The sequence below is a fragment of the Castor canadensis genome, chromosome 13, assembly GCF_047511655.1.
Source record: "Castor canadensis chromosome 13, mCasCan1.hap1v2, whole genome shotgun sequence".
Taxonomy (NCBI): domain Eukaryota; kingdom Metazoa; phylum Chordata; class Mammalia; order Rodentia; family Castoridae; genus Castor; species Castor canadensis.
The window spans coordinates 52,713,527-52,739,897 of record NC_133398.1 but is presented as its reverse complement, the minus strand read 5'-3'; the positions used below and the strand labels follow the sequence as shown (position 1 = coordinate 52,739,897).

At 35.3% G+C, this 26,371-nt stretch overlaps 1 protein-coding gene across 10 annotated transcripts in view; it reads left to right on the top strand.

Annotated features, from left to right (window-relative positions):
- Dennd4c (DENN domain containing 4C) overlaps positions 1–26,371 on the top strand; it is a 119,211-nt gene that overhangs the window by 61,222 nt on the left and 31,618 nt on the right. For 7 of the 10 annotated variants that reach the window (XM_074051732.1, XM_074051735.1, XM_074051733.1 and 4 more), the window contains exons 9-20: positions 1,249–1,393; positions 4,906–5,081; positions 10,465–10,565; positions 13,092–13,310; positions 14,698–14,843; positions 16,563–16,598; positions 16,692–16,822; positions 18,617–18,749; positions 21,679–21,885; positions 23,258–23,386; positions 24,639–24,783; positions 25,040–25,186. In XM_074051732.1, coding sequence (XP_073907833.1) covers positions 1,249–1,393; positions 4,906–5,081; positions 10,465–10,565; positions 13,092–13,310; positions 14,698–14,843; positions 16,563–16,598; positions 16,692–16,822; positions 18,617–18,749; positions 21,679–21,885; positions 23,258–23,386; positions 24,639–24,783; positions 25,040–25,186 — 1,715 coding nt within the window. Of the gene's footprint in view, positions 1–1,248; positions 1,394–4,905; positions 5,082–10,464; positions 10,566–13,091; positions 13,311–14,697; positions 14,844–16,562; positions 16,599–16,691; positions 16,823–18,616; positions 18,750–21,678; positions 21,886–23,257; positions 23,387–24,638; positions 24,784–25,039; positions 25,187–26,371 lie in introns of those variants that run through there. The other 3 variants (XM_074051736.1, XM_020182418.2, XM_074051737.1) reach the window with 2 other exon arrangements.

Below are 26,371 nucleotides of genomic sequence, written 5' to 3'. Positions count from 1 at the left end.
TCTCACATACTAGACATGAACTATACCAGTGAGTCACACCACCATCCCAATTAATAGTATTTAAAATGCTATATTTATTCATGTGGAGCAGAATGCTGGGCTAGGATGATAGAGGTAGGGATATTTTACAAAGTAAGTAAGGCTAGCCTTAATGTTTCTATCTTCAATACTTAGGTAGGTGGTGTGGTTGTTTTAAAAATGTAATATTTAAGCGAATTGCAAGATAAGGGAGTACTTTTCTTCTTATCTCCTCTTCCCATATCCAGTTTATAACTAAGTGTTCAAAGTGAACTGATTTTTTGACTATTACAAAAGTTCATTATGAAAATGTGCATGACCCAATATTTACTTCATAGTAAGACAGGCCCTTTGGAGAAAGGGGCATGGATTTCTGCTGAACAGCCATTATTTAAACTCTTTCCAAGGCTTCTAACAATGATACTGTTTTCTCACATTACCAACATTCCCATATTGTTCTGTTCACTAGTTGCCATCTCCACACATTCATCTATCATAAGATTCATAAAAGGATCAAATCCAAAAATATTCCTTAGATCTGTCTGTCACCATTTAATTTCAATAATTTCTTCTGCATAATTTTTTTTTTTTTTGGCTTGAGAGGGTGAGCTTTGCTCATGGTGTTTACTCAGCAAGCTCAGGGATTCTTTAAAGTGAACTGATTTTAATGTTGTAAATACCTTGAATCTATTTGTCTCTCTTCATTTGCATCACTAGTCTAGGCTAGAATGTGTACTTATCTGAACTGCTTAATGATTAGCCTCTTTCTTGATCCTTTCACTTCTCTTCCTTCAATTCTTTATTCATCCTGCTTCCATTGTGTCCTTTTGAGAATGCAAATACAATTGTGTCATTTTTATTTTAGCCTAATCTCTAGTTTATGCAATTCCTTGGTTCATAACCAACACTAGCCTTTTCTTGCTCCAGGACTTCTGTATATGTTGTTTTCCCCTAGCCCCATTCTACCCCTACTTTCATTCTTTTGAACTCAACTCAAAAGGACTTCAGAAAAACTTTCCTGATAAATGCCCCTTTGTTACCAAAGGGTGACTTTAAGTCACCCCATTAATTACATCATTAAATTTGCTGATTTTTATTTTTCATTGCTAAATCAAGACTTGAAATTAACACTAGATTTGCAATCTGTTAACATTTAAGAAATAATTTAATAGATCTTAATGTGTTTTAGCAAAGTAGTTACCAACCTTTTCTTTCTCCCTTTTGTCCTAGCGGAGCCAATTTTAGCACCTTGCTGATGAATCTGGGTCCTGAGAATTGTGCAACACTGCTGCTCTTGGTTTTACTTGAGAATAAGATTCTACTGCATTCTCTTAGGCCAGCTGTCTTGACTGGGGTAGCTGAAGCTGTTGTTGCTGTAAGTGTAGAATTTTCCTTTTAATTACTACAGAATTTATACTTAAAGAGAAATCTTATTCAAGAAAAGCAACTTTGAAAATTACCAGTCCAGTAAAAATTTAACTTAAATGCAATTGGATTGCAAAGAAAAATAGGAAGTATGATGAAAACAAAGGTGATTTCTGTTTGAGGAAAAATGTCATTTTCTGGTTTTTCATATTTTAGAGTTCTTCCAAGAGTAGAAACTAGGTAGTGACATGATAATAAAACTTGTAAGCCTAGCATGGTGGTGCATGCTATAATCCTCTTACTCGGGAGGTATAAGCAAGAGGATCTTGAGTTCAAGGTCAGCCTTGCCTATAAAGTGAGATCCTGTCTCAAAACAAAACAAACAAACAAAAGCCCTTGTAAATAAACTTAGAATATTAAGCAAGAAGCTCTTGTCATTTTCAGCTTAAATTTTGCAAATTAATTAAATGGTTAATTTCTCCTCATTTTAACTTTTAATCATTGTATCTAGTAGTATGTAGGACTTTATTATGAATAGGATAATAAAAAATGTTTAGCTCTTGCTTAGCTCTTAAAGTCCTCCCAGTTTAAAAACTCTGATGCCTTTTTGTTTTTTCTGGACTTAGAAAGATACCTGGTCAGATAGACCTTTTTTCTTTCTTTCTTTTTTTTTTTTGGGGGGGTGAAACTGGGCTTTGCAAAGCAGGTGCTGTATCACTTGAGGCACACCTCCAGTCCATTTTGCTTTGGTTGTTTTGGTGATTGAGTCTTGTAAACTATTTGCTTGGCTGGCCTCAAACCATGATGTCAGCCTCCCAAGTCAATAGGATTATAGGTGTGAGCCACTGGTGTGTGGCCAATATACTGCTTTTTTGTTTGCTTTTTGAGATAGGGTCTCACTGTGTAACCCAGACCTGCGTGGAACTTGCTGTATAGTCAGGCTGGCCTCAAATTTGAGATCCTTCTGTTTCAGCCTCCTGCTGAGTTTATATGTGTGCACAACCATGCCTGATCTCTTCACCCTATTTTTAGAATGTAAGTCTCATGGAAGTAAGGACCCAGTGTCTTACTTACCTTTGTATTCTCAGCACTCATTTCATTTGCCTTGTGTGGAGTAGGCACTCAGTAAGTACTTGTTAAAACAACAAATGGGGAGTATGTCTCCAAGTGTTTAAATTGACCTGAGAAATCCTGCTAGAACTGAAAGTAATAACCATATTAATATGGCTTCTGAGGATCTTCATTAAATATTATTTTCCAGCTGATAATGATGGTACACATCGTAATCTCAGCACCATGGAAGCTGAGGCAGGAGGACAAGTTTGAGGCTAGCTTGGGCTATGTAGTTTGGGACTACTCTGTGGTGTATAGTGGGACCCTGTCTCAAAAAACAAACAAGGGATTACTTTGGCAAGTCTCCACACATGTGAAAGCAAAAGTTGTTGTCATGAAATGTTTGTTAGTGAACTGACTAGTTTCAAAAAGTGCCCACTCAAATATTCCTTCCTAAAATATTAATGTTTATCTATACCCTTTTGTCAGAATCTTTGTTGCCCAGACTCTTGACTGATTTCAGCAATACAATGCAAGTTCAGACAGAAAAAATGGAAAGTGGAATTGGTAATCTTAGAAAAAAGAGTCAAGACTATACAGATTTATGTAACTGATTTGGGAGAACTATCTGGATTGCATGCAAAACCATTGATAATCAGGATTTGGTAGTTAGGCAAGAAAAAATTGGAAAGAAGATGATAGGATAAATGCTTTGAAAGGAAAATGATTTGAGTATCAAAGAATTAATGGAGACCCGTAGCAAAAATTGATGAAACTCATAAGTGTTTTTTAAAAAAATATCCTATTTGTGATGGTGTTGTGAAAGTCAAAGGTGAAGAGAAAGATGTCCTGTGTTGCTGTTACATAGTTGTGAGAGTTCTGAGTTGCAGGTGTAGCATGTTTCTTGCTGAGTAGGCAGTAGTTTTCACTCAAGGACATCTTCAGGCCTTGCCAGGTCCTTTAGCAGTCTGATCTCATTTTCCACTACTCTTTCCACTTGCTTACTCTGTGAAGTTACACTGCCTTTCTGTTACTCCTGGAGCTGTCCTCAAGCTTAAGGGCTTTACCCTATCCTCCCCTTGGCTAAATCCCTCACCTTCTTCAGGCCTCAGCTTAATTGTAACTTTCCTAGTGAGGCTGTTCTATTTGTCTTAATACACCTTGCTTTTCTTTCTTTTGCTCTGAACTTTAACCACCTTCACATAGCTTTACATTTTCTTTTTCTATAGCACCATCACTTTCTGACATGGTATATGGTATATTATGTCATTTATTATGCTTTTTATTTTTCACCTATTTCTATCAGACCAATGATTAGCAAACTATGGCTAAATCCTGACTCCCATGATTTTTCAAATAACAAAGTTTTGTTGGAACATAGGTATTTATTTGCATATTATCTAATACTGTTTTCTTGCACAACAGCAGAGTTGTGACAGAATGCAAGGCCTAAAATATCTGCTGCTTTTTACAGGAAAAAAGTAGATTAAAATCCTAGACTATGAGGGTAAGAGAGCAGTCTCCTTGTTGTATTCACTACTCTGGTTTGATCTTTAAGAATAGTGCTTGGCTAATAAGGTTGTTAGTAAATGATTAAAGACCTGTAATAACTGGCAGAGGTAGTAAGTGCTGTACACATTTCTTTGGGGTGGGCAATAATGGGTAAGGGTAAGAACTAAACCAGACCTTGTAAGACAGCAAGGATTTTTATAGTAGAAAAAAAGTCAGTGATTGAAGTTTTAATGCTAGCTGATTATTTAAAAATTTTAATCCTTATCTAAAACTTTTTTTTTTGTTGTACTGGGGTTTGAATTCAGGACTTGTGCTTGCTATTGCTAGGCAGCCTCTCTACTGCTTGAGCTATACAAGCAGCCTAGAACTTTTTTTTTTTAAGCACATACAATACAATTAAGGTAGGGCTTTGTAAAGGAAAGCTGGTAATAATTCTTGAAGAATGTTTATATTGACTTTTTTTTTGGCCCTGGGCTGGCCCCAAACCTCTATTCTCCTGATCTCTGTATCCCAAGTAGCTAGGATTACAGGTGTGAGCCACCAGCATCCTGCTCCACATTCTTTTTTTTTTTTTAATCCTTGGTACTCTTAGTTTGATTTTGGTCAAAGGTTATTTTGAGAACTAATAACTGGATAAAATATGTAAGTTTTATGATTTTGGGGGGCAGTTTTATCTTTGAGTGTTTTCATCAAATGAGGATGTGGGCTTTATGTAGGTTTCTGAAGAACAAACATGCAAAGAGCTGTTAGTGTTTTTATTGTGCTTGTGATTGTTGTCATGCTTGACATTTTTAATCTCACGGGCTTATAGTATCGCTTACTGATATTTTATAGTCATTTATATTGGGAAAACAAGAATTCACTGCTTTTCAGTGGTCCCTTTCAGTAACATTGGTTAATTATATAATTTCCATTGCAAATTTAAAATTTGGTTAATTTTCAAAACTTTTTTCCCAGATGATCTTTCCATTTCAGTGGCAGTGCCCATACATCCCCCTTTGTCCTCTTTCCCTGGCCGCAGTGCTCAGTGCACCTGTACCGTTTATAGTTGGAGTTGATTCACGATATTTTGATCTTCATGACCCACCACCAGATGTTGTTTGCATTGACTTGGATACAAACATGTTATATGTGTAAGTTGACTCGTCTTATGTTATCTCCCATTGATAGTTGTCACCATGTGTAGTTAGTGTTTTGCAAACATCTAGAAATGTGCTAGGGTTTTTTCTTTTTGTTTTTTAATGTTCTGTTTTTAAGAGTTGTTAATTTTCATCTTTAATATAGCAATGCTCAAGCAGGGGATGTATCAGAATCTGGGAAAGCTGTATGGTTTGAAAAGAAAACGTTTAATTTTGAAGTATTATGTAATGTTAACAGTAAGTGGGAGATAATTGTCTTTATCAGAAGAGATTATGGATTTGAAAAAACTGTTAAATTGCTTTCAGAGCTCAAGAGATGACACACTGTCTAGGTCATCCTAGATATCCATATGTAAGTAAATGAGATTTACCTGTTTGAGGTGAATGAAGTTTAATCTTTTGTGTGATAGTACATCATTTTCTTAATTGTCCAGGATTTGAATTTTACAAAGATCTATTCTTACTGCATAACAATTAATGGCAGGACTGAGTCATAGTTTGCATTTGCTGAAGGTAATAAGTAAGTACAGCAGTGGTGTAGATGAGGAATCAAGCATTTCATGCCACGTTAAGGAAGCTCTGGATGAATGCTTTAGGGCCCCTCCCCTTTGTCTTCCCTCCCCCACAAAGGGATAGGAATATTGAAAATTTAGAGTTGTGCCACATTCCTTGTCCTGGACCACTTATATTTTTTACTGTTTGAGATGGCAAAAAATGACTAGATTAAAATTTTGGGTGAGGCCTGTGTGATCACAGCAATAGAAGTGGTTGGGCAGATTCATGTACATGAACTGTATATGTTCATAAACTGTGAAGGATAGTTTATAGCCCAAGGCTATAATCCTAGCTACTGGGAGGCAGAGATCAGTATTAGACTGTCTTGAAGTTTTTTTGATGAGGGGTTAGGATCTTGCTATGTTACCCAGGCTGACCAACACTGTCTTAATGATTTTAAATTGAAGTCAGGCAGGGGTGCAGCTCAGTGATGAAGAACTTATTGGCTCCTTGGCACTTTAGGAGCACATCTGAGTGGTTTTACAGTGACCATATGGCCCTCAAACCTAAAACATTCACTATCTTGTCCTTTATAGTAAGAGTTTGCCATAATAGATTTAAGTAAGTTCTCTTCTATTGATGATGATGGTTATGAGTTTTTTAAAAATCATAAGGATTGGATTTTATAAATACTTTTTTTGCTCTGTGTGGTAAATTACATTATAAAAATCAATTAGTAGTAAATAATCTTTGCATTTCCAAAACATTGCTATGCTCTTTTTTATATACAGTAGATTAAATTTTTTTTTTTTTTTTTTTTTGTTTTTTTTTTTTTTGTTTTTTTCTTCTTTTTTTTGTTTTTTTTTTTTTTTTCTTTTTTTTTTTTCATTTTTCTTTTTTTTTTTTCTTTTTTTTTTTTTTGTTTGTTCTTTTTTTCTTTTTTTTGTTTTTTTTTTTTTTTTTTTTTTTTTTTTCTCTTTTTTTTTCAGTAGATTAAATTTGTGTAAGAATTTAAGATTGTGTTGAATTTATATGTGATTTTGGCTTTAGTTCTAGCCCATGTTTGATATATAATGCTTTCTTTTTTTGTTTAGTGCTGCTAGGCAAGTGCTCTCCCACTGATATATATTCCCAGCACAATGCTTTTATTTTTATAGAGTTTAATACTAAATATTCTTGATGTCTATCAAATCTCTTATTTGACTCATGCATTGTTTAAAAGTGTGGGGTTTTTTTTCTGACTGGTGGCTTACTTCTATAATCCCAGCAATACTCAGGAAATAGAGGAAGGAGGATTGTGAGTTTGAGGTCAAAATGCTAGACCCTGTCTCAAAAACACAAGACTAAACAACCACTATTAATCCAGAGTGTGCTTTTGAATTTCCAAGTGGTTTTAGAAAAATGCTAAGTTGAATTCTGGTCAAAACATATTCTATGTGTTATTTTAAATGTGTTCTATTTTTATTATTTGTTGAAATTTGCTTTGGAGCCAAGTATATCGTCAGTTGTAAATAGTTCATAAGAAAGAGTCTTAAGAAATTGACAAAAGACCAGTAACCCAATAAAAAGGTAGGCAAAGGTTGTGAAGTCTTTTCATAGAAAAGTAAAAATAAGAAGTTTTAAACACCTTATCTATTCTGAGAAGAATGCTAAATCACTTCTGCATTTAGACACTGCTTTTTTACTTTTCAGATTGGTCAAAAACCTAAAAGAAATAACCCATTATTTCTTTGAGGCTATTGGGATGATGTAGATAGTCTTAGACTTTTTGCAGACTATATGTGATCAAGGACAGATGTTTGGCAGTATTTATAAAAAACACAAGCCGCTGTACATTTTTTGATTCAGCAATTCTGCTTATGGGACTTTATCCTAAAGTTTTAGTTTATATAAATGATGTTTGCATAAGGTTACGGACTATGGGCTTGGGAATATAGCCTAGTGATAGAGTGCTTGCCTATTATTGACAGGGCACATGAAGTCCTGGGTGTGCTCAGCACTGGGGAAAAAAAAAAAAGAAAAAGAAAAAGTTACTTACTGTAGCATTCATTCAGAATAGGGAGGGAAAAAAAGTACGGTGTCACAAAGTATGAAATGGGATAGCCATACAGTGAGATCCTACTTATAAACACAATAAAGTGAGTGAACTGCTTTCCATGGTGGGTAAGAGCACAAAAGGTGTAAAATTGTGCATTGCAGGTTGCTGTTACTTGTGAAAAGAAGAAAGGGCAGAGATAATTATATATGCATATGCTAGTATTTGCTTGTTTTACAATGTACAGGAAACTAGTGATTATCTCTGAGATGAGAGAGAGCAGAGCCGATAGGAATAAAGGTCTGCACATGCACTTTAAAACTTTGTTTTAATTAATTAATTAGTCTAATTTTGAGACAGTCTTGCCATGTAATCTAGACTGGGCTTGAACTTGCTCTGCTGCTGCCTTAGTGCTGGAATTTGCAGGCTTGTACCCATGCTCAGCTTTAACATTATTTTTGAACTAGGCAATCATGTTAGCCATATTTTTTAAAAGTGGATTTGTCAATTGCACTTTATAGTTATTTAGACATTTCCGTTACGTTATGTGGCACATTCAAGATTAAATGAGTATTCTATTACATAATTATTTTTCCTAAGTCCCTAGGTTTTTTTTTTTTTTTTTGACCATACTGTAATCAAAATCATGGCCTTGCATATACTAGGCAAGTACTCTATCATTGAGCTACACCCCAGCTATACCTACTGCTCTTTGTGTTAGTCTGTGACATTAATACTTTGCATTAATTAGTACATTAATATTTCCTGTGTCTTTCCCTTTGAGTTTCATTTTTTCTGAATATCATATATAACTGGCATTAAAAATCTAATTTAGGGCTGGGGTGTAGCTCAAGTGGTAGAGTGCCTGCCTAGCAAACCCCTGCACACCCCTCTCCCTTCAAAAAAAAAAGGAGTTTGTAAAACACATGATAAAGGTGTTAAAGTAGGTATCTTTTACAGTACCTGGAACATAGAGGTGTTAACCATTTTATTAGTTGTCTTGGCAGAGAGTTTATTATGCTTGTTTCTTTACTGGTGCAGTTACCATGCCAGGAATACTGGAAGTTAATTTTTTTTTCAGGGGGGTTGATTTACTTGGACCATATTGGTAGTGTGCAGTCAAACTCTAAAGGTTGGCAATTCTATAGTAATGAATTCTTGGGGAGAACCCTCCTCCCCTAATTGAAATCTAAGCTGAGCCAGCCTTACAAGAGTTTCAATTTTATTTGAATGTCTCAGTTTTAACTGAGATAGTCAAACCAAGACTGTCTCCTGTTTGATGAGAGGCCTTTAAAATCCAAGGCTTTCTGCAGATGTGACCTTGGTGTTACTCTGGATTCCAGTCACTGAAGACTTCCCTGATTGCCTTGCCAGTGAAACTATTTAAAAAACACCTTCAACCTCAGATAAACTATAAATTTAAAAGAAAGTTTATTATATTTATGCTAACTTTTGTAAGAAGAGAGCTTTTCAAGCCATTGTCTCTGCTATATTTTTTATTCCTGGATTATGAAAAATTTAAAACAAGCTTCTAGTAACACCTTTAAAAATAATCATTTCTATGCCTTTTGGGTTTTTTTTTTTTTAATGCTGAAGTTTGAACTCGGGGCCTACACCTTGAGGCCTACACCTTGAGGCACTCTGCCATATTCTGTGATGGTTTTTTTTGAGATAGTGTTTTGTGAACTGTTTGCCTGGGCTGGCTTTGAACGGTTATCCTCCTCATCTCTGCCTCCTGAGTAGCTTGGATTACAGGTGTGAGCCAATGGCACCTGGCAATAATAGCCCACTTGTAGGTTGGTTTTTTTGTTGTTGTTGTTTTTGGCACTGGGGTTTGAACTCAGGGCCTTGTGCTTGCTAGGCAAGCGCTCTACCACTTGAGCCACTCTGCCAACTGATCATAGATTATATTAAATAATGGTGTGATTGATTTGTAGTTTTTATATTTCTAGTGGTATTGGGGTTTGAACTCTCACATTTGTGAAGCAGGTGCTCTACTACTTGAGCCACCCTTCCTAGCTCTTTTGGCTTTGGTTATTTTGGAGATAAGGTCTTGCTTTTTGCCCAGGCCTGCACCACTGCACCCAGCTATTGGTTGAGGTGTGATCTTGTGAAATTCCTGCATAAGATGTTCTTGAACCAAGATCCTCCTGATCTTAGCTTCCCAAGTAGTGAGGATGACAGGCATTAGCCACCAGTGCCTTCCCAGCTTGATTTATTTTTAACCATTAGAAGAATTAAGTGAATTAAATGTACTTTTAATTCTTAAATTCTGGTCTCTCAGTTTGAGTAGCTAGTATTTTAGAAGCCTACTAATAGGTAGTTTGATGTCTCAAGTCAGTTGTACTCAACATTTAAAATGTTATAATTCTGAAATGTAACTTTTTTTGGCACCACTGAGATTTGAACTCAGATCATCATGTTTGTTAGCAGGCAGTCTACCACTTGAGCCACTCTGCCAGTCCTTTTCTGTGATGGATTTTTTTGAGATAGTGTCTTTTGAACTATTTGCCTGGGGCTAGCTTCAAAATGAGATCCTCTGGAACTCTGCCTCCTGAGTAGCTAGAATTACAGGTTGAAATGTAACTTTGAAGTAAGACTTCAATTCAATATTAAACCCCTAACTTTCACCTTGAACATCCATGTTGGAGGCTTAGAATGAATAGGAGATTTGCCTGAGGTTGATTAAAATGAAACTTCCTTGAAAAACACTATTCAAAGCTGCCTGTATCATATGTAAGTGCAGTTAAAATGTCCTTTTCCTTTTCTAAGTTTGGCATAAGAATTTTGTTTGGTAAAAAACAGATACCTATGACAGATTTTATTAATTATGTTTTTATTTAATAGATCAGATGAAAAGAAGAACATGAACTGGAAGCAGCTTCCCAAAAAGCCATGCAAAAATCTACTTGGCACCTTAAGGAAATTGTATCCCCAGATATGCTCAGGTAAATGTGAAGAAAGGATTTTTTTTTTTTTTTTTCCTGTTAGGTGGGATGTGGCTTGATGGGGCTGGAACCCAAGAAAGGACTTTTTTGTTATTTCTTTTTTGAGACACGGTATTCCTATGTAGTCCAGGCTGGCCTAGAATTTGTGATCCTCCTGCCTCAGCTTCCTGAGAGCTGAGATTAGAGGAATTACACCACAGTTTAAAAAGGATTTTTCTGAGTATAAAATGGGACTTCATAAAACTAAAAAGCTTCTGCTCAACAAGAGAAATGTTCTCTAAACTGAAGAGAATACCCACAGAGTGGGAGAAAATATTTGCCAGCTACACATCAGACAAAGGACTGATAACCAGAATATATAGGGAACTTAAAAAACTAAATTCTCCCAAAACTAATGAACCAATAAAGAAATGGGCAAGTGAACTAAACAGAACTTTCTCAAAAGAAGAAATTCACATGGCCAAAATCACATGAAAAAATGGTCACCATCTGTAGCCATAAAGGAAATGCAAATCAAAACCACATTAAGATTCCACCTCACCCCTGTTAGAATAGCCATCATTAGCAACACCACCAACAATAGGTGCTGGCGAGGATGTGGGGAAAAGGAACCCTCTTACACTGCTGGTGGGAATGCAAACTAGTGCAGCCCTCTGGAAAAAAATTTGGAGGCTTCTTAAAAATCCAAACACAGATCTGCCATATGATCCAGCAGTACCACTCTTTGGGATATACCAAAAGGAATGCAACTCAGGTTACTCCAGAGGCACCTGCACACCCATGTTTATTGCAGCACTATTCACAATTGCCAAGTTATGGAAACAGCCAAGATGCCCCACTACTGATGAATGGATTAAGAAAATATGGTATTTATACACAATGGAATTCTACTCAGCCATGAAGAAGAATGAAATCTTATCATTCACAAGTAAATGGATGGAACTGGAGAACATCTTCCTGAGTGAGATTAGCCAGGCTCAGAAGACCAAAAATCATATGTTCTCTCTCTACGTGGACATTAGATCAAGGGCAAATACAACAAGGGTACTGGACTTTGGTCACATGATAAGGCAAGAGCATACAGGGAGGTATGAGGATAGGTAAGAAACCCAAAAAAACCCGATAGCATTTGATGTCCTCAATGCAGAGAAACTAAAGCAGAAACTTTAAAACGACAGAGGCCAATAGGAGAAGGGGACCAGGAACTAGAGAAAAGGTTAGTTTGAGAAGAATCAACTTAGAATGTAACACATATATACATGAAAGCAATGCGAGGAATCTTTCTATATAGCTATCCTCATCTCAACTAGCAAAAACCCTTGTTCCTTCTTATTATTGTTCATACTCTCTCTTCAACAAAATTAGAGATAAGGGCAAAACAGTTTCTGCCTGGAAGCGAGGCGGCGGGGGGAACAGGGGAGAAATGACCCAAATATTGTATGCACATATGAATAAAAAGATATATTTAAAAAGAAAAAAAGAAAGGATTTTTCTTCACAGTGCTGGGGATGGAATTCTGACCTTGGGCATGTTAGGCAAGTGTTGTATGACTGAAATATATCTCTAGCCCTGGGTTTTTTTGAAACAGTCTCACTATGTAGCCCAAGTTAGCTTTGAACTCATTACCGTCCTATGTGTGCCTCACAAAGAAAGGAATAGTTTTTGTTTTTTGGTGGTACTGGGTATTGAACTCAGGACCTACACCTTGAGCCATTCCACCAGCCTCTTCCCCCTTTTTTTATGATGGGTTTTTTTGAGATAGGGTCTCTCGAACTATTTGCGCAGGCTGGCTTTGAACCTGAGGACCTCCTGGTCTCTGCCTCCTGAATAGCTAGGATTATAGGCATGAGCCACCGGTGTCCATCTAGAGTAGTTTTAATGAATGAATGTGTATGGAAATACCATATATTGTATACATAATGTATATGTATGTCATATACATTAAATGTACCATTAAATACCATTTTTTCTACTTAAAAAGTCTTATTACATAGTTGAGTTCTAGTAATAAGAAATTATTGTGTGATTAATGAGTTTTAACCACACATTTCCTGTTCTCTGCCTGCTTGAGCCTCCCTGCTAACCTTTGTCGATGATTTCTCTTTTTCTTTCTTTTGAGACTGGTTTGCTGTGTAGCCCAGGCTGTCTCAAAAAGTTCCTGTCCTGCTGCCTCAGCCTTATGAGGCTGGGATTACAGTTATGCTGCACCACACTGGGCTTTCAAAGACCTCTATATGTTAATGCACAGAGGAATTTCAAGAAGTTGTGGGCAGTTCAACAGGTGGTGGCCAACATCTGTAATCTCAGGCTTTGGGAAGCTGAGGCTGGTGAATCAAAAGTTTGAGGCCAGCCAGGGCCTCAAACACAGTGAAACCCTATCTCTAAAAAATAAATTTGTGTCAAACTCCAGTTGTAAAACATGTTGTGGACTTCATTTTGATTATTTCCTTAATCAATCAATCAATCATTGTATAAATAGAGATTATGTATTAGTGCCATTTTTTTTGTTTTTACTTCCTTTTTCAGTACACCGAAAAACTCCAGAAGGGTCAGCGATTGAGATGACTCCAATTGAAGCAGATTTTTCCTGGCAAAAAAAGATGACACAATTTGAGATGGAAACTCAAGAGGCATTTTTGCGGTTTATGGCATCTATTTTAAAAGGTTATAGAACATACCTTAGACCAATCACAGAGGCTCCTTCAAATAAAGCCACAGCTGTGGATTCATTATTTGATCGACAGGGTGAGTAGCATAATGCAGTTGTTTTTTTTTTTTGCAGTACTGGGCTTTGGACTCAGGACCTTCACCTTAAGCCACTACACCAGCTCTTTTTTTGTGTGATGGATTTTTTCGAGATAGGGTCTCATGAACTGTTTGCCTGGACTGGCTTCCAGCTGTGATCCTCCTGATCTTTGCCTTCTAAATAGCTAGGATTAAAGGCATTAGCCACCAGTGCCTGCTGTTTTTTTTTTTTTTTTTTTTAATAGCATATTAAAGGTTTTTGTCTTTATAATAGAAATGGTTTACTTTCTTCAGGCAGATCCCACCTCCTAATAGCCAATTCAGTATGAATTCATCATTAACCCATTAGTGATGCCTTCATGATCCAATCTTTGTTTATTTGTTTATTTTGTAGTACCAGGGATTGAACCAGGGCCTCATGCAAAGTTAAGCAAGCACTCTACCACTAAGCCATGTCTAAACCCCCAGTCACTTCTTAATAGCTCCACTAGCTAGGGACCACATGAGCCTTTTTGTGGACACCACATATCCAGATCATAATAGTGTGGAAGAATGATGATGTTAGGGATCAGGCATGGTGGCTAACTTCTGTAATTCCAGCTACTCAGAGGTGAAAATCAGGGGGATTGTGATTCAAGACCAGTGTGGGTAAAAAGTTCTTGACATCCCATCTCAACCAGTAAAAGCTGGGCATGGAGGTTCTCAGTCATTTCAGCTATATGGGAAGTATAAATAGGAGGATTGTACTCCAGGCTGGCCTGAGTATAAACACAAAACCCTATTAAAAAAATAACTAAAGCAAAAAGAGTAGGGTATGGCTTGAGTGCTAAAACGCTTGTCTAGCAAGCACAAGGTCCTGATTTCAAACCCCAGTACTGCCAAAATAAACAAATACCTAAATAATGATAAAAATGAGATGAGAATTTGAATCAAGTGCCCGGGTCTTCAGTGAATGAAGGAGAGTTTACTGATGTCAGTTGGTGACTGTGATCAGTAGAAGAAAGGGGAGATTAACTAGATACTTGATCCTCAACTGAGCAGAATTTTTGTTGGATATAGTAATAATGGTCGGGTGGTGATACAGAGGAAGGACATTGACCTTTTGCTCAAGAATGTCAGAGAAGAATTTCTATTTGAGGGCTGTGGGCTACAGGCTCCTCAGAGGGGATTCAGAATTCAGTAAAAAGGTTAGTAATATAAGTTAATTGTTTGTTGGTTTGTTTTCATGGTTGAATCAGGCAGACAGACCTATCTATGATTACTAGAAGGTTCTCAAAATGTGGATTTATATATAGAGAATGTAATGTAGCTAAGTATAAATTTTAAATGTTTAATAACACTTTAGTTCTACTTTAAAATTTGAATTTAATTCTTACTTTGTTTTCAGGATTTTTAAAAAGTCGAGATCGTGCCTATACAAAATTCTATACCCTTTTATCCAAAACACAGATTTTTATTCGTTTCATTGAAGAATGCAGTTTTGTAAGTGATAAAGATACTGGATTGGCATTTTTTGATGACTGTATAGAGAAGGTAAAAAATTTGTCCTGTATTTCAATGTTAAGAAAAAAGTGTTTGGTTTACCTGTATAATCATTATTATTACTAGCCCAAAGTCATTTGAAGAAACCACGTAGGTGTGTCTGTATCTGTGAGTCTGGGCTTAATATAAGAGTCATTTTCCTTTGTGGTATCTAGTTGTTACCACACAAAGTTAATTTTTCTTTTTAAATCTTATTCTAGATTTGTACATATTAAGTATTCAGAACACTTCCTTCAGCTTCCTAAGTCTTGTTATATTATTTATTTAGGTTTTATTAATTGGGCTTGTTTTTAATTACAGAGTTTTAGTTTTAGAGGTAATGGAAGTCCTGTGTTCTTTGTTGTAATGTCTTTCCACATACTTTTGTTAATATTTTTCTCTTGTCCCTAATAGAGGGTATTTGGAAATATTTGTGTGTGTTACTGGGGTTTGAACTCAAAGCTTTGTTTTTGCTAGGTACACGCTCTACTATTTGAGCCACGATCTTAGCCCTAAATTTTAAAGTTTTACCTATCTATCCTAAGGAAGCTAAAGGGTTTTGTGTGTGTGTGTGTGTGGTAGTGGTGGTGGGGGTGGTTCCGTTTTTTGTTTTTGTTTTGGTACTGAGGTGTGAACTCAGGCCCTTGTACTTGCTAGGCAGGTGTTCTACCGTTGAACTTTGCCCCAGCTAGATTTTTAACAGTGATTTTTTTTTTGTAGTAGTGGGTTTGAATTCAGGGCCTCATGCTTGCTAGGCAGCCACTCTACCACTTGAGCTATTCCACCAGCCCACTTTTTTCTAATTTTTAATAGGATTCTTATTTTTGCTAAGTAGATCTTGGGTTTATTGTTTACCCAAACTATATGTAAAATTTTAGATTGTGTTTGTAAAAGGCAGAATATTCTGACATTTAACTTTTATGGACTCTTAATGATTCATATGCCTTAGAAGACTTGAATAGCTTTCTTCCACTCTTGTTAATGTGATCTAAAGCTCTGAAGATATGATTAAAATTGTTCAACATTTTTCTTTATAAAATTAATATTCTAACATCTTCCACTTGGATGGGAAACTTAGATAATATCAGTCAATAATGCAGTTCTTTATTTGAGAAGCCAGATTCTCTTTGTGACTGGCCATCTTTTTTTTTTTTTTTTTTTGTCAGTAAAGTTTATGAAAGAATTAATCAAATGTGGGCATGATGGTACATGTCTATAATCCCAGCACTTGGAAGACTGAGGCAGGAAGATTTGAGTTCAAGACAAAGGTTGGGTTACATAGTAAATTCCAGGCTAGTTAATCAGACCCTGTCTGATTAATGGAGCTAATTAAAATAATGGAGCTAATTAAAAAAATGGAGCTAATTAAAATAAATTATTTTCTATTTCCATTGTTTTGTTGTTTTTGTTTTTATGATACTGGGGATTGAAGCCAGGGCTTTAGGCATGCTAGGCAAACACTGCACCTCTTGAGGTATGTCTCTAGTCCTTTGCTTTTCTTCTTTTTGGGATAGTCCATGCTAGTCCACCAAGCATAGCTTTATTTTCTACTAGTCTGAGACAAATATGCTTTAATCTTACAGTAGAGGACCTAAAAATGTATTGTAAAATGTTTTGTATCTACCTGCTACTGAAAATAAAACACTAGTTTTAAATCAGGATTTAAGATAAAAATCTCTATTAAATTCACAGGGTAGATTTTTATTAAAAATCTTTTTTCTCCTTTTCTAGTTGTTTCCTGATAAAGGCATGGAGAAAACAGATAAGGTATTTCTTTTTTTAAAATTTGAGTGTTGAAATTTCAGAAATAGATCTTGCTTAATTTCTCCAAATTAATTGGAGAAAATAATTATTTTTCAGGTTGATTTGGATTCAGCAGAAGACACCAAGTTGATAGAACTAGATGACTCACAGAAAAGTGAGCACACTGTGTTTATAATGCCACCTGAGCCACCTCCTGATGATGGAAAGGACCTGTCACCAAAGTTCAGGTAGTACACATTTTTTTAAGAGCTACTTGAGCATAGCTTGGATATTTTATTTCAATTTTTTGCCATTATTAATAGATGTGTATCTTTGTAATTTGTTAAGGTCATTTTAAGTATTCAGAGAACTAATAGAGATGAATATTTTATGGAGATGCCACTAGTTATTATAATTTAAGAATTGGATGGACTTGAAAGGGAGGCCTGATTGATCATTATTCACCTAAATATTTAACCATATTTTAATCGTTAAAATTTTCAGTTCTGAAGAAGAAAAAATTTTAACTTTTTTGTGAGATTTTCCCATTCCCTTTGGGAGTTTTGTTGTTAGTATAAATACTGTGAAATTGTTATGAATTAGGAAGACGGAGAAAATGTAAAAGACATCTAGAGAATCATTGCTAAAATCTAAAGAATGAGATGTGGATGGGAATCCTTTAAGAAACTAGAATGAATTTGATTGTTTATTATTATATTCATACTAGTACACAGTTTAATACACTTATAAAATCAAACAAGAGAAATCTAATGTGTCATTTTAGTGTCAGTACTTGTATGTGTTAATAACTATGTGCAAGTTCATGCATGTGTTGTGTGTATGAGTTCATCTATTCTTTGTAACCCATGTTTGCCTTTGATAGTCTGAACATTTTTCCATGCCCTTCAATTTTTTGTGCCTTACCATTTTTAATGACCATATCGCATGTAATCATATAATTTAACTAGTTTCCTTTGGATTTGTTTGTAGTTCTTTTCTATCTATATCTTTGTGAACATATATAGTTATTTTCTTAGGCTAAATTCCTAAAAGAATTCTGATAAGGGAAAGTATAACAAGTATCTTCCTAAAATATGGAATTAATATATGAGAATATACACATGAGAATGAAGCATATATATCTGGAACTGAGAGTAGCTTGGTTAAGTACTATTTTGATTTCATGTTATAGACTTCAGTTTTACAAATCAAACAAGAAAAGGCAATATCTCCTAGAACAAAATTGGTTAAATAAGATAGACTATTTATAAGAGGAAGTCCAAAGACAATAATATGAAAATATATCCAGCTTTTCTAATGTTTGAAGAATTGTAAGCCAAACTGATGACTACAAGTATTTTTTAAGTATCTGACTGAGGATAGATTATATTGTTTGTTAGAGTATATATTAAATATTACCTTTCTGAAAATTGTTTAATAATGATTATAATTTTAGTTTTCTTGAGAAACATAGACCTAGTAAATTCTTTTATTAGGTGTTTATCCTAAGAAATTAAGTAAAATTGTTCACAAAGGCATGCATACAAAAATATTTAGTTACAGACATTCAGATATAGCCTAATAATATCTGGCAGTTGGTTAAATGACATTACATCCCCAAAATAAAAATACTGTGCTTTTTTTCCTTTTAAATACCAATGCAAGATAATTTTGTTAAGAAAATTTAAAAGTTACAAAGTATGTTAATTGTTATTTTTAATATAATTATCGTTGAACACATGGATTCTATTCAAAGAGTTATTAATTCCTCTGTTAAGTAAAATGTAAAGAGATTTCTGCTTCCAGGGATTGGTTGAAAATAATGATATGGCGGGGAAGAATTTGAGTTTCTATGTAGGAAGTTTATATATCTTATAGCTATATGTTCTTATATTTTTGAAAAAAAAATCTTAATATATAAGGATTTTTAAAAATATTACTGGGTACTAATTGAGCTTTGGAAATATTTACCTAAGTTCTGGACTAATATGAAGAGTTAATGTATTTCGAATCAGCAGTTCTATTTTTGCTTTTTATTTTAGTTACACATACTTTCCAAGACTGGACCTTAAGCTTTTTGACAGACCACAGGAGTTGAAAATTTGTTTTAGTAGACACCCTACTGGGAATAGTATTACAAACAGTCCAGCTCTCATGGCTAAAAGAACTAAACAGGTCAGCTATTCTTTATCTAATACGTGTTATTTTAAAATGTAAAACATGTACATGTTATCTACAGCTTGTAGTGTAGAGCTACCACCTTCAGCAACCATTTGAAGACCCACTGCGCTGCTTACTGGACTTAGCTATATTTTCTTGCACCCCTCTGCTTTAAAAAAAATCGTTGGAAACCAAATATACTTTAAGATATACAACTTTATTGAGATACAGTTCCCATACCACCCACTTAAACTGTACAGTTCAATGGCTTTCAGTGTTGTATTTACAGTGTTGTCCAACCCCACCACGACAATTAATTTTAGAAATATAAATAACCCCAGAAAGAAAGCCATATCTTTTAGGTGTTAACCCCCACAGCCTTTATTCCCCACAGCCCTCAGCAACATCTAATCTATTTTCTGTCTCCACAGATGTGTCTATTCTAGGTATTTCCTATAAATAGGATTATACAGTATGTGTTCTTTTGTGGTTGTCTTCTTTCACTTAGCATAATGTTTTCAAGGTCCATCCGTCTTATAGCATGTATCAGTTCTTCATTTCTGACTGCATAATATTCCATTGTATGGACATACCACATATTATTTTTCCATTCATGGATATTTAGGTGGTTCCTACTTTTTGGCTATTAAATGTAATGCTGTTATGAACATTTGTGTACAAGTATTTGTGTGAATGTATGTTTTCACTTCTCTTGGGTGTATATCTAGAAGTAGAATTGCTATGTCAAATACCAACTTTGTACCTGATCTTTTGAGGAAATGCCAGGCTACTTTCCAAAGTGGCTATTCCATTTTACATTCCCACCAACATCATATGATGTTTCAAATGAATAATAACCTTGTTAGTTCTTACTATGTATCTTCTTAAATTATAGCTATCTAGTGGATAGCAAGTGATATTGTGGTTTTGATAACTCTTTCACTGGTGGCTGATATAAATATACTTTACAGTAAATATTACATTCTAAAGGGAACTAATGGGAGAAAACAGGATAACTTAGACATATTGTTTTACTACTGTATCTGATTTTATTGTACTGGGATTTGAACTCAGGTTCTGAGGCTGGCTAGGCAGGCATTCTACCACTTGAGGGACTCCACCAGCCCTCATTATAAAATTAGTCCATGGTTAAGTATATATTTAAATCAAACATCCTTAAACTGGGCCTGGTGGTGCATGCCTATAATCCCAGCACTCGGAATGTGGAGGCAGGAAGATTTCAAGCTGTAGGTCAGCCCGGGCTACTTTGTGAAAGCTTGTCTCGAAAAATAAACAACAACAAATTAAAAAAAAAAAACAGCCATCTAAAACTAAACATTCTTTATTCATACACTGATATTTTGAGGTTCTTCAAAGCATGGAAAATTTCATAATGAAATTATTATTTGAGGTTTTACTAATTCCTGGATAATTCTCCAAATCTTAGGGTTATTGTTAGGTATTCCTTAATTTCATGCAATTGGAGTTTCTTTCAGTGTTGTTCGAAGGAAAACAACATTGTTTAGTGAAGGCAAGTTTCTAAAATGGGATAATTTTGCCAGTCAGCTTCTAAAACTCATGTGCAGCTAGGTATTGGTGGCTCACACCTGTAATCTTAGCTACTCAAGAGGCAGAGATGAGGAGGATTGCAATTTGAAGCTAGCCAGGGCAAATAGTTCATGAGAACCTATTAAAAACTACCCAATACAAAAAAGGGCTGGTAGAGTGAGTGGCTGAACGTGCAGGCCATGAGTTCAAACCCCAGTATCACACAAAAAACCCATTAAAAAAGCCTTCATTTTCAGCAGGACCCCTTCTCCCACTAGCTGGGAAAGAAAAGGACCTTAAGGTCTTAGAAAAGCAAGTGCTATTTTCAAATATGTCTTCTTACGTAGAATACATCTCAGCAGAGGAATCTTCAGTGCAAGGTGTACAGTGGCATTCTGACATATCTGAAGGGCTTTATACAATTTGATAAGTCATCAGTAGATGATTTTGGTAACTAGTCTTTCTTCCGCCTAAGTCAGAATGAAAATCAAAAATAGAAAGCGTGATTAGCAAACTATCAGGAAGTCCTGTTATCTTTCTCAGATTATGTTGACTGCAAATGAGTAAGTACTTTTTATTTATATAGCAATGTTGGGGATTGAACCCAGGGCCTCACAGACCTAGGCAACTTCTGTAATCACTGAGCTACACTCCCACCCAGGAATAAATATTTTGTTGTATTTATTAATTTTTTTTTTTGCTTCTGAGGTAGGGTCTCTATATGTCACCCAGGCTGTCTTTGAACTCATGAACCTACTGCCTCAGCCTCCCAAGTAGCTGGACCAACCATATGCCATCTCACCCTCATAGAATAACTATTTTATTTTGAGACAAAGTGTCACAGTGTAGTCCAGGCTGCCCTTGAACTCACTATTTTGCCCACGCTGGCCTTGAACTCCCCATTCTCCTTCCTCAGCCTCCTGAGTGCTGGGATTACAATAAGTATGAGGAATTAGTCAGTGAGACAATTGATATAGACTGTAGGTAGGGAGGGAAGGTTGAGTGGAAATCTTGACAGGAAATAGCTTAGGATCATAAACTTTAGCAGGGAGAAGAGTGAGAATACTGCTTTTCAAGATTGGGGTAGTAGAACTCATAAACTATAAATGAGTAAGTCTGGGGTGTATAGCTTTAGTTATCCTTTTATCCATCAAACATGTGCCTTTTGTATCAAGAGCATCTTATGTGTATTATGAAAATGAGTGATATTTGCTCTTAGGGCTTCTCTAGTCTAGTAGAAGACACATACTTGCCAAAAAAGAAAAAGTAAAACTATGAAATGCTTGGTTTTAGGGTCAAATTTTACATTAAAAATTTATTTCCCACTTTCTTCTTACTTTCTCCGCCCCAATGGATTTCAGTAAAAACCATAATGTGTTATTTATTCTTTTTCTAGGAGATAAAAACAGCTCATAAATTGGCGAAGAGATGTTATACAAATCCACCACAATGGGCCAAGTGTCTGTTCAGTCATTGTTACAGTTTATGGTTTATTTGTCTCCCAGCCTATGTTAGAGTTTCTCATCTTAAGGTCAGAGCACTTCAACAGGCATATGATGTACTTATTAAGATGAGGAAAATAGAAGTGGATCCACTAGATGAGGCAAGTAGAACAAATGTAGCTATTCTTATAAACAGTTTTCTTTTCTAGTGTTGGGGATTGAATGAAGGACTTGGTCATGCTAGACCAAGCACTTTTACCACTGAACTATATCCCCAGCCCACAAGATAAATTTTGTTTTTGTGCTTTTAAAAAAGTTTAGCTCTTGGTTGCTTTAAAATACGCTCATTAAGCAGGAAAGGTCAAACTGCTGCTTTGTTTCATAAGCTATTACATACTATATATTTTTAAATATATTTATTAAAAAATAACTGCTTTGGAATGAAGCAAAGACCTACTTACTTTTCCCTCAAGGAATGGAAAATAATACTGATTTCATTTTATTCTTAATATAACTTTATTAAGGAACAGATAGGAAATAGACCTTTTGCAAGTGGTTCTCTCCTTAGGACCATGTCCTATGGTGGATTATGTAACCTGTCGGTGTTTCAGAGTGTTCATCTGAAAATATAGCCACTAGTTTCTCAACTTTGGCACAATTGATGTTTTGACTCAGGTAATTAATAATTTTGGGGGATCTCTGTCTCCTCCTTTTTAGATGTCAGTGACATCCTCATCTCCCTTTCATGGGTCATGACGATAAAAAATGCCTCCCTGTCAATGTCCTCTGGAAAACACAGTTGCCCCTGGAAAACTACTGATGTAGATAACAGTAGAACTTTCTTCAATAAGGCTGATTTTCAAGGTTAAATCAAGTTGATTACACAGGTAGTGCCCAGCACTAGTAAGCACTCAGTGAATAGTGTGCTAGACATTTTCATGCATTATCTCTTATTAAATCTCAGAATAGCACTAAGAGATAGGTACTGATTCTATTCAGGTAACAGTTGCGGAAACTGAGGTGCTTAGTTTTTCTCTGCTCTTTTGCTCTTTAGAAATTATTTTGGTGTTACAGGAACTACAAATAATGCTTAGAGCCAGATTAGAACTTAATTTGAAGTCTTTGCTAATAATAGTACAATGTATTTAATTTTCTTGTCATTCTTTTTAAAATATGTTTACAGATCCTAGAATTACTGTCTTTAGTGCCTTTGGCATACAACATAAAGCTTGGTGATTGAGGAGAGAGTTGTTTTGATCATACTTAATTTTGGAAAACAATTCTCAGATTATGAAGAATAATAGTCATTCTCTTTGTCGATGTACTTGCTCAAATAAATGAGATGTGCACATAGGTCTTATTTGAAAGAGTTAGTACTGATGAATAATTAAAAGTAGTTTACTAAGACGCCAGATCAGAACAGAAGATAAAATAGTGCTTAATAACTTCATGAAAAGAACTAAGTAGAGTCTTTAAAACAATCTCTTAAGTTAGAGATACACTAATACTAACTTTGATGTTATTTCTTCTTAGGTGTGCTATCGAGTTGTAATGCAGCTTTGTGGACTTTGGGGTTATCCTGTTTTAGCAGTGAGAGTCTTATTTGAAATGAAAACTGCTAAAATAAAGCCAAATGCTATTACTTATGGTTATTATAATAAGGTAAGTAGGATCGATATTAAGCAATACCTGTTACTTACTAGGAGTGGCAATTTTTATATCTTTATATTTCTCATTATTCAGGAACCTTTTTTCTTTTCTTTTTTTTGTGGCACTGGGGTTTGAACTCAGGGCCTCACACTTGCTAAGCAGCTACTCTACCACTTGAGCTACTCTGCCAGCCCCAGGAAGCTTTTCTTAAGTGGAGGTTTTGGGGACATAATTCTTTTTTCCATCATAATTGACAAAAATTGTATATATTGTGTCCATGTTTTCAAGTATATATATATTGTGGAATTGCTCACTCAGGCTAATGAGCATATATATTTCTGCATTTACTTTTTTGTGTTAAGAACACTCAGTCTCTAATTTTATTAGTTTTAAAGTAAAATGCATTGTTACTAAGAATACAATAGATCTCTTAAATTTAATCCTCCTACCTAACTGAAATTTTTTGATTAACCCACCCCTAAGTCCTGTAACTACCACTCTCCTGTGAGTTATATTGTTTTATCTTCCACATTTAAGTGTGATCATGCTGTGTCTGGCTGTTTTACTTAGCATAATGCCTTCAAGGTTCACCTGTGTTGTTGTAAGACACAGGATATCACTCTTTTTCTTAAGGCCAAATGGCCTTCCATTGTGTATATGGACACTTAGGCTGATTCCATATCTTGTCTATTGTGAACAGTTCATCAGTAAACATGGGGATACAGCTGTTATAGGTCCTGATTTAATTTTCTTTGGGTGCATATACGGTAGTGAGACTGCTGGATTATGTGGTATTCTGTTTTTAGTTTTTTAAGGACCTCCTTACTATTTTCCATAATGGCTATACTAATTTATATTCCCACCAAAAAGGTACAAGGCTTCTCTTTTCTCTATATATTCACCAATATTATTATTCTTTTTAATAATACCCATCCCCCATACAACTAATATATGCTAGTAAAAATATTAAAATAATAGTAACAGGTGTGAGGTGATATTTTATTGTGGTTTTAATTTGCTTTTTTCCTAATGACTAGTGATGTTGAGTGTTATTCGTCTGTTTGTTTTTGGTTTTTTGAGACAAGGTCTCACTATGTAGTCTAAGCTGGCCTAAAACTAGTGATACTCCTGCTTCAGCCTCCTGAATGCTGAAATTATAGGTGTGCTCAGCTGTTGGCTGACATAATCTTTATATATTTATGTGATGTTTTAAGTCAAATAATTCCTAATGAAACTTTTTTTTTAACCTTTCTTATAACTTTAGGTAGTTTTGGAGAGCCAATGGCCTAGTAGTACCCGCAGCGGTATCTTCTTATGGACGAAAGTACGGAATGTGGTACATGGTTTGGCACAATTTAGAAAGCCACTTAAAAAGACTTTGCAAAAGTTACAGGTCTCCTCAATACCAGGTAATATATTTGATTGGAGAGATACTTTCTTTTTGAATTATAGCTTTATAAATATATGAGTTTTTAATTATATGAAGAAGAAATTAAGTGAAATTTTGGTTGATATGTTCATATACAACTAAATGCCGATTACCTTAGTCCAAAAAACACTTTTTTTTTTTTTTCAGAAACCTAGAAAATGTTCTGTGGGCCATTCATGTTTAGCCTTAGAGATATCAGTGCATGAGTTACTGAATTACATTGTCCTTGTATTTAGCGCCTCAGAATGCCACAGGTGGAAGTGATGGGGACGCGGTGAGCCATGGTAGCATGGATAGTTCTAATGATGCTAACAATGGGGAGCACACTGTCTTCGTCAGAGATTTGATCAGCCTTGATTCCATTGATAATCACTCTAGCACAGGTACTAAAATCTGTATTTTACTAACCCATCACTTACTGTCACGTTAAGTCCTTTTTCAAAATGTTTTACCCTCCTTGAGTTAGTACAACATGAATATTTTTAAAGTAATACATATTAATAAGAGAAGAAATTATACTTATGTACTTCTCTTATTTCCTATAGTACAAATTAACTTGGAGTGCTGTGCACAGTGCTCTAGCATGATGCTCTTTTTAAAAATATATTCACATTTATTATTGTTCACTCTGCCCCATTACATACTCTTCCTATTACCTTCTCTGTTGATTTTTTTTTTGTGGGTGGTACTGGGGTTTGAACTCAGGGCCTCATGCTTAGTAGCAGGCTCTCTACCACTTGAGCCACTCCACCAGCCCATGATGCTCTTTGTATTTGTTCATCATTAATACTTGTTAGGAATTGTGAACTAATGAACTTGAACATTATTGTCACAACTTGTTAATCTTTTTATTAAATGGAAAATATATCTTAGAACTTTGAATAGGAATACTTTGAGTATGAATATTAAAGAGGAAATAAAATAAGTCTTACATCATGTGAACAGGTATTCTGTTTACTTTAAAACACATGTTTTCTTTAAATCTGAGAAGCTACTTGTATGTAGGTAACCATGGGCATAACCTTTATCCTCTGAAGTTAGAAATAAGTGTAATTAAAGTAGCACTTTGAGCAGATAAATGTGTGTTGCACATCCTTCTTCTTGTGTTTTTTGTGGTATCGGTGGTTGTTGTTTAATATCTTAAGCCTTCCTTTAAAAAGAATTCTGAGTCTAATTCCTGTGCTTCATCTGATAAACGTGTCTCAGTGACTGAAGTTTCCTTTTCTCTGCTCTATGTTGCTCTGCTTTTTGCTCTGTGCTGTTTCTTGGTGCTGCATTTGTCCTTGGCTGTCATGGTGTGGGGTGCAGACAGACTTTTATGACGTGAAGCTATGGATACACGTGTACATTAATTCTACCCTTGAATGTTAACCACTTCAGGTAATTTTCCATTTATTAGGTTACCTTTTGCTGACATTCAAGGGTGGGGGGGGCATATGTTTTATTTTAAATATTATTACAAGTGGGAAACAATTTTCATTTTCTTGGCCTTCCTCTTAGATAAGGGTAACCATCTAATGCCTAACTGAAAATATCCATCTGACATTTTATGCTCAGTTTTCAAAACA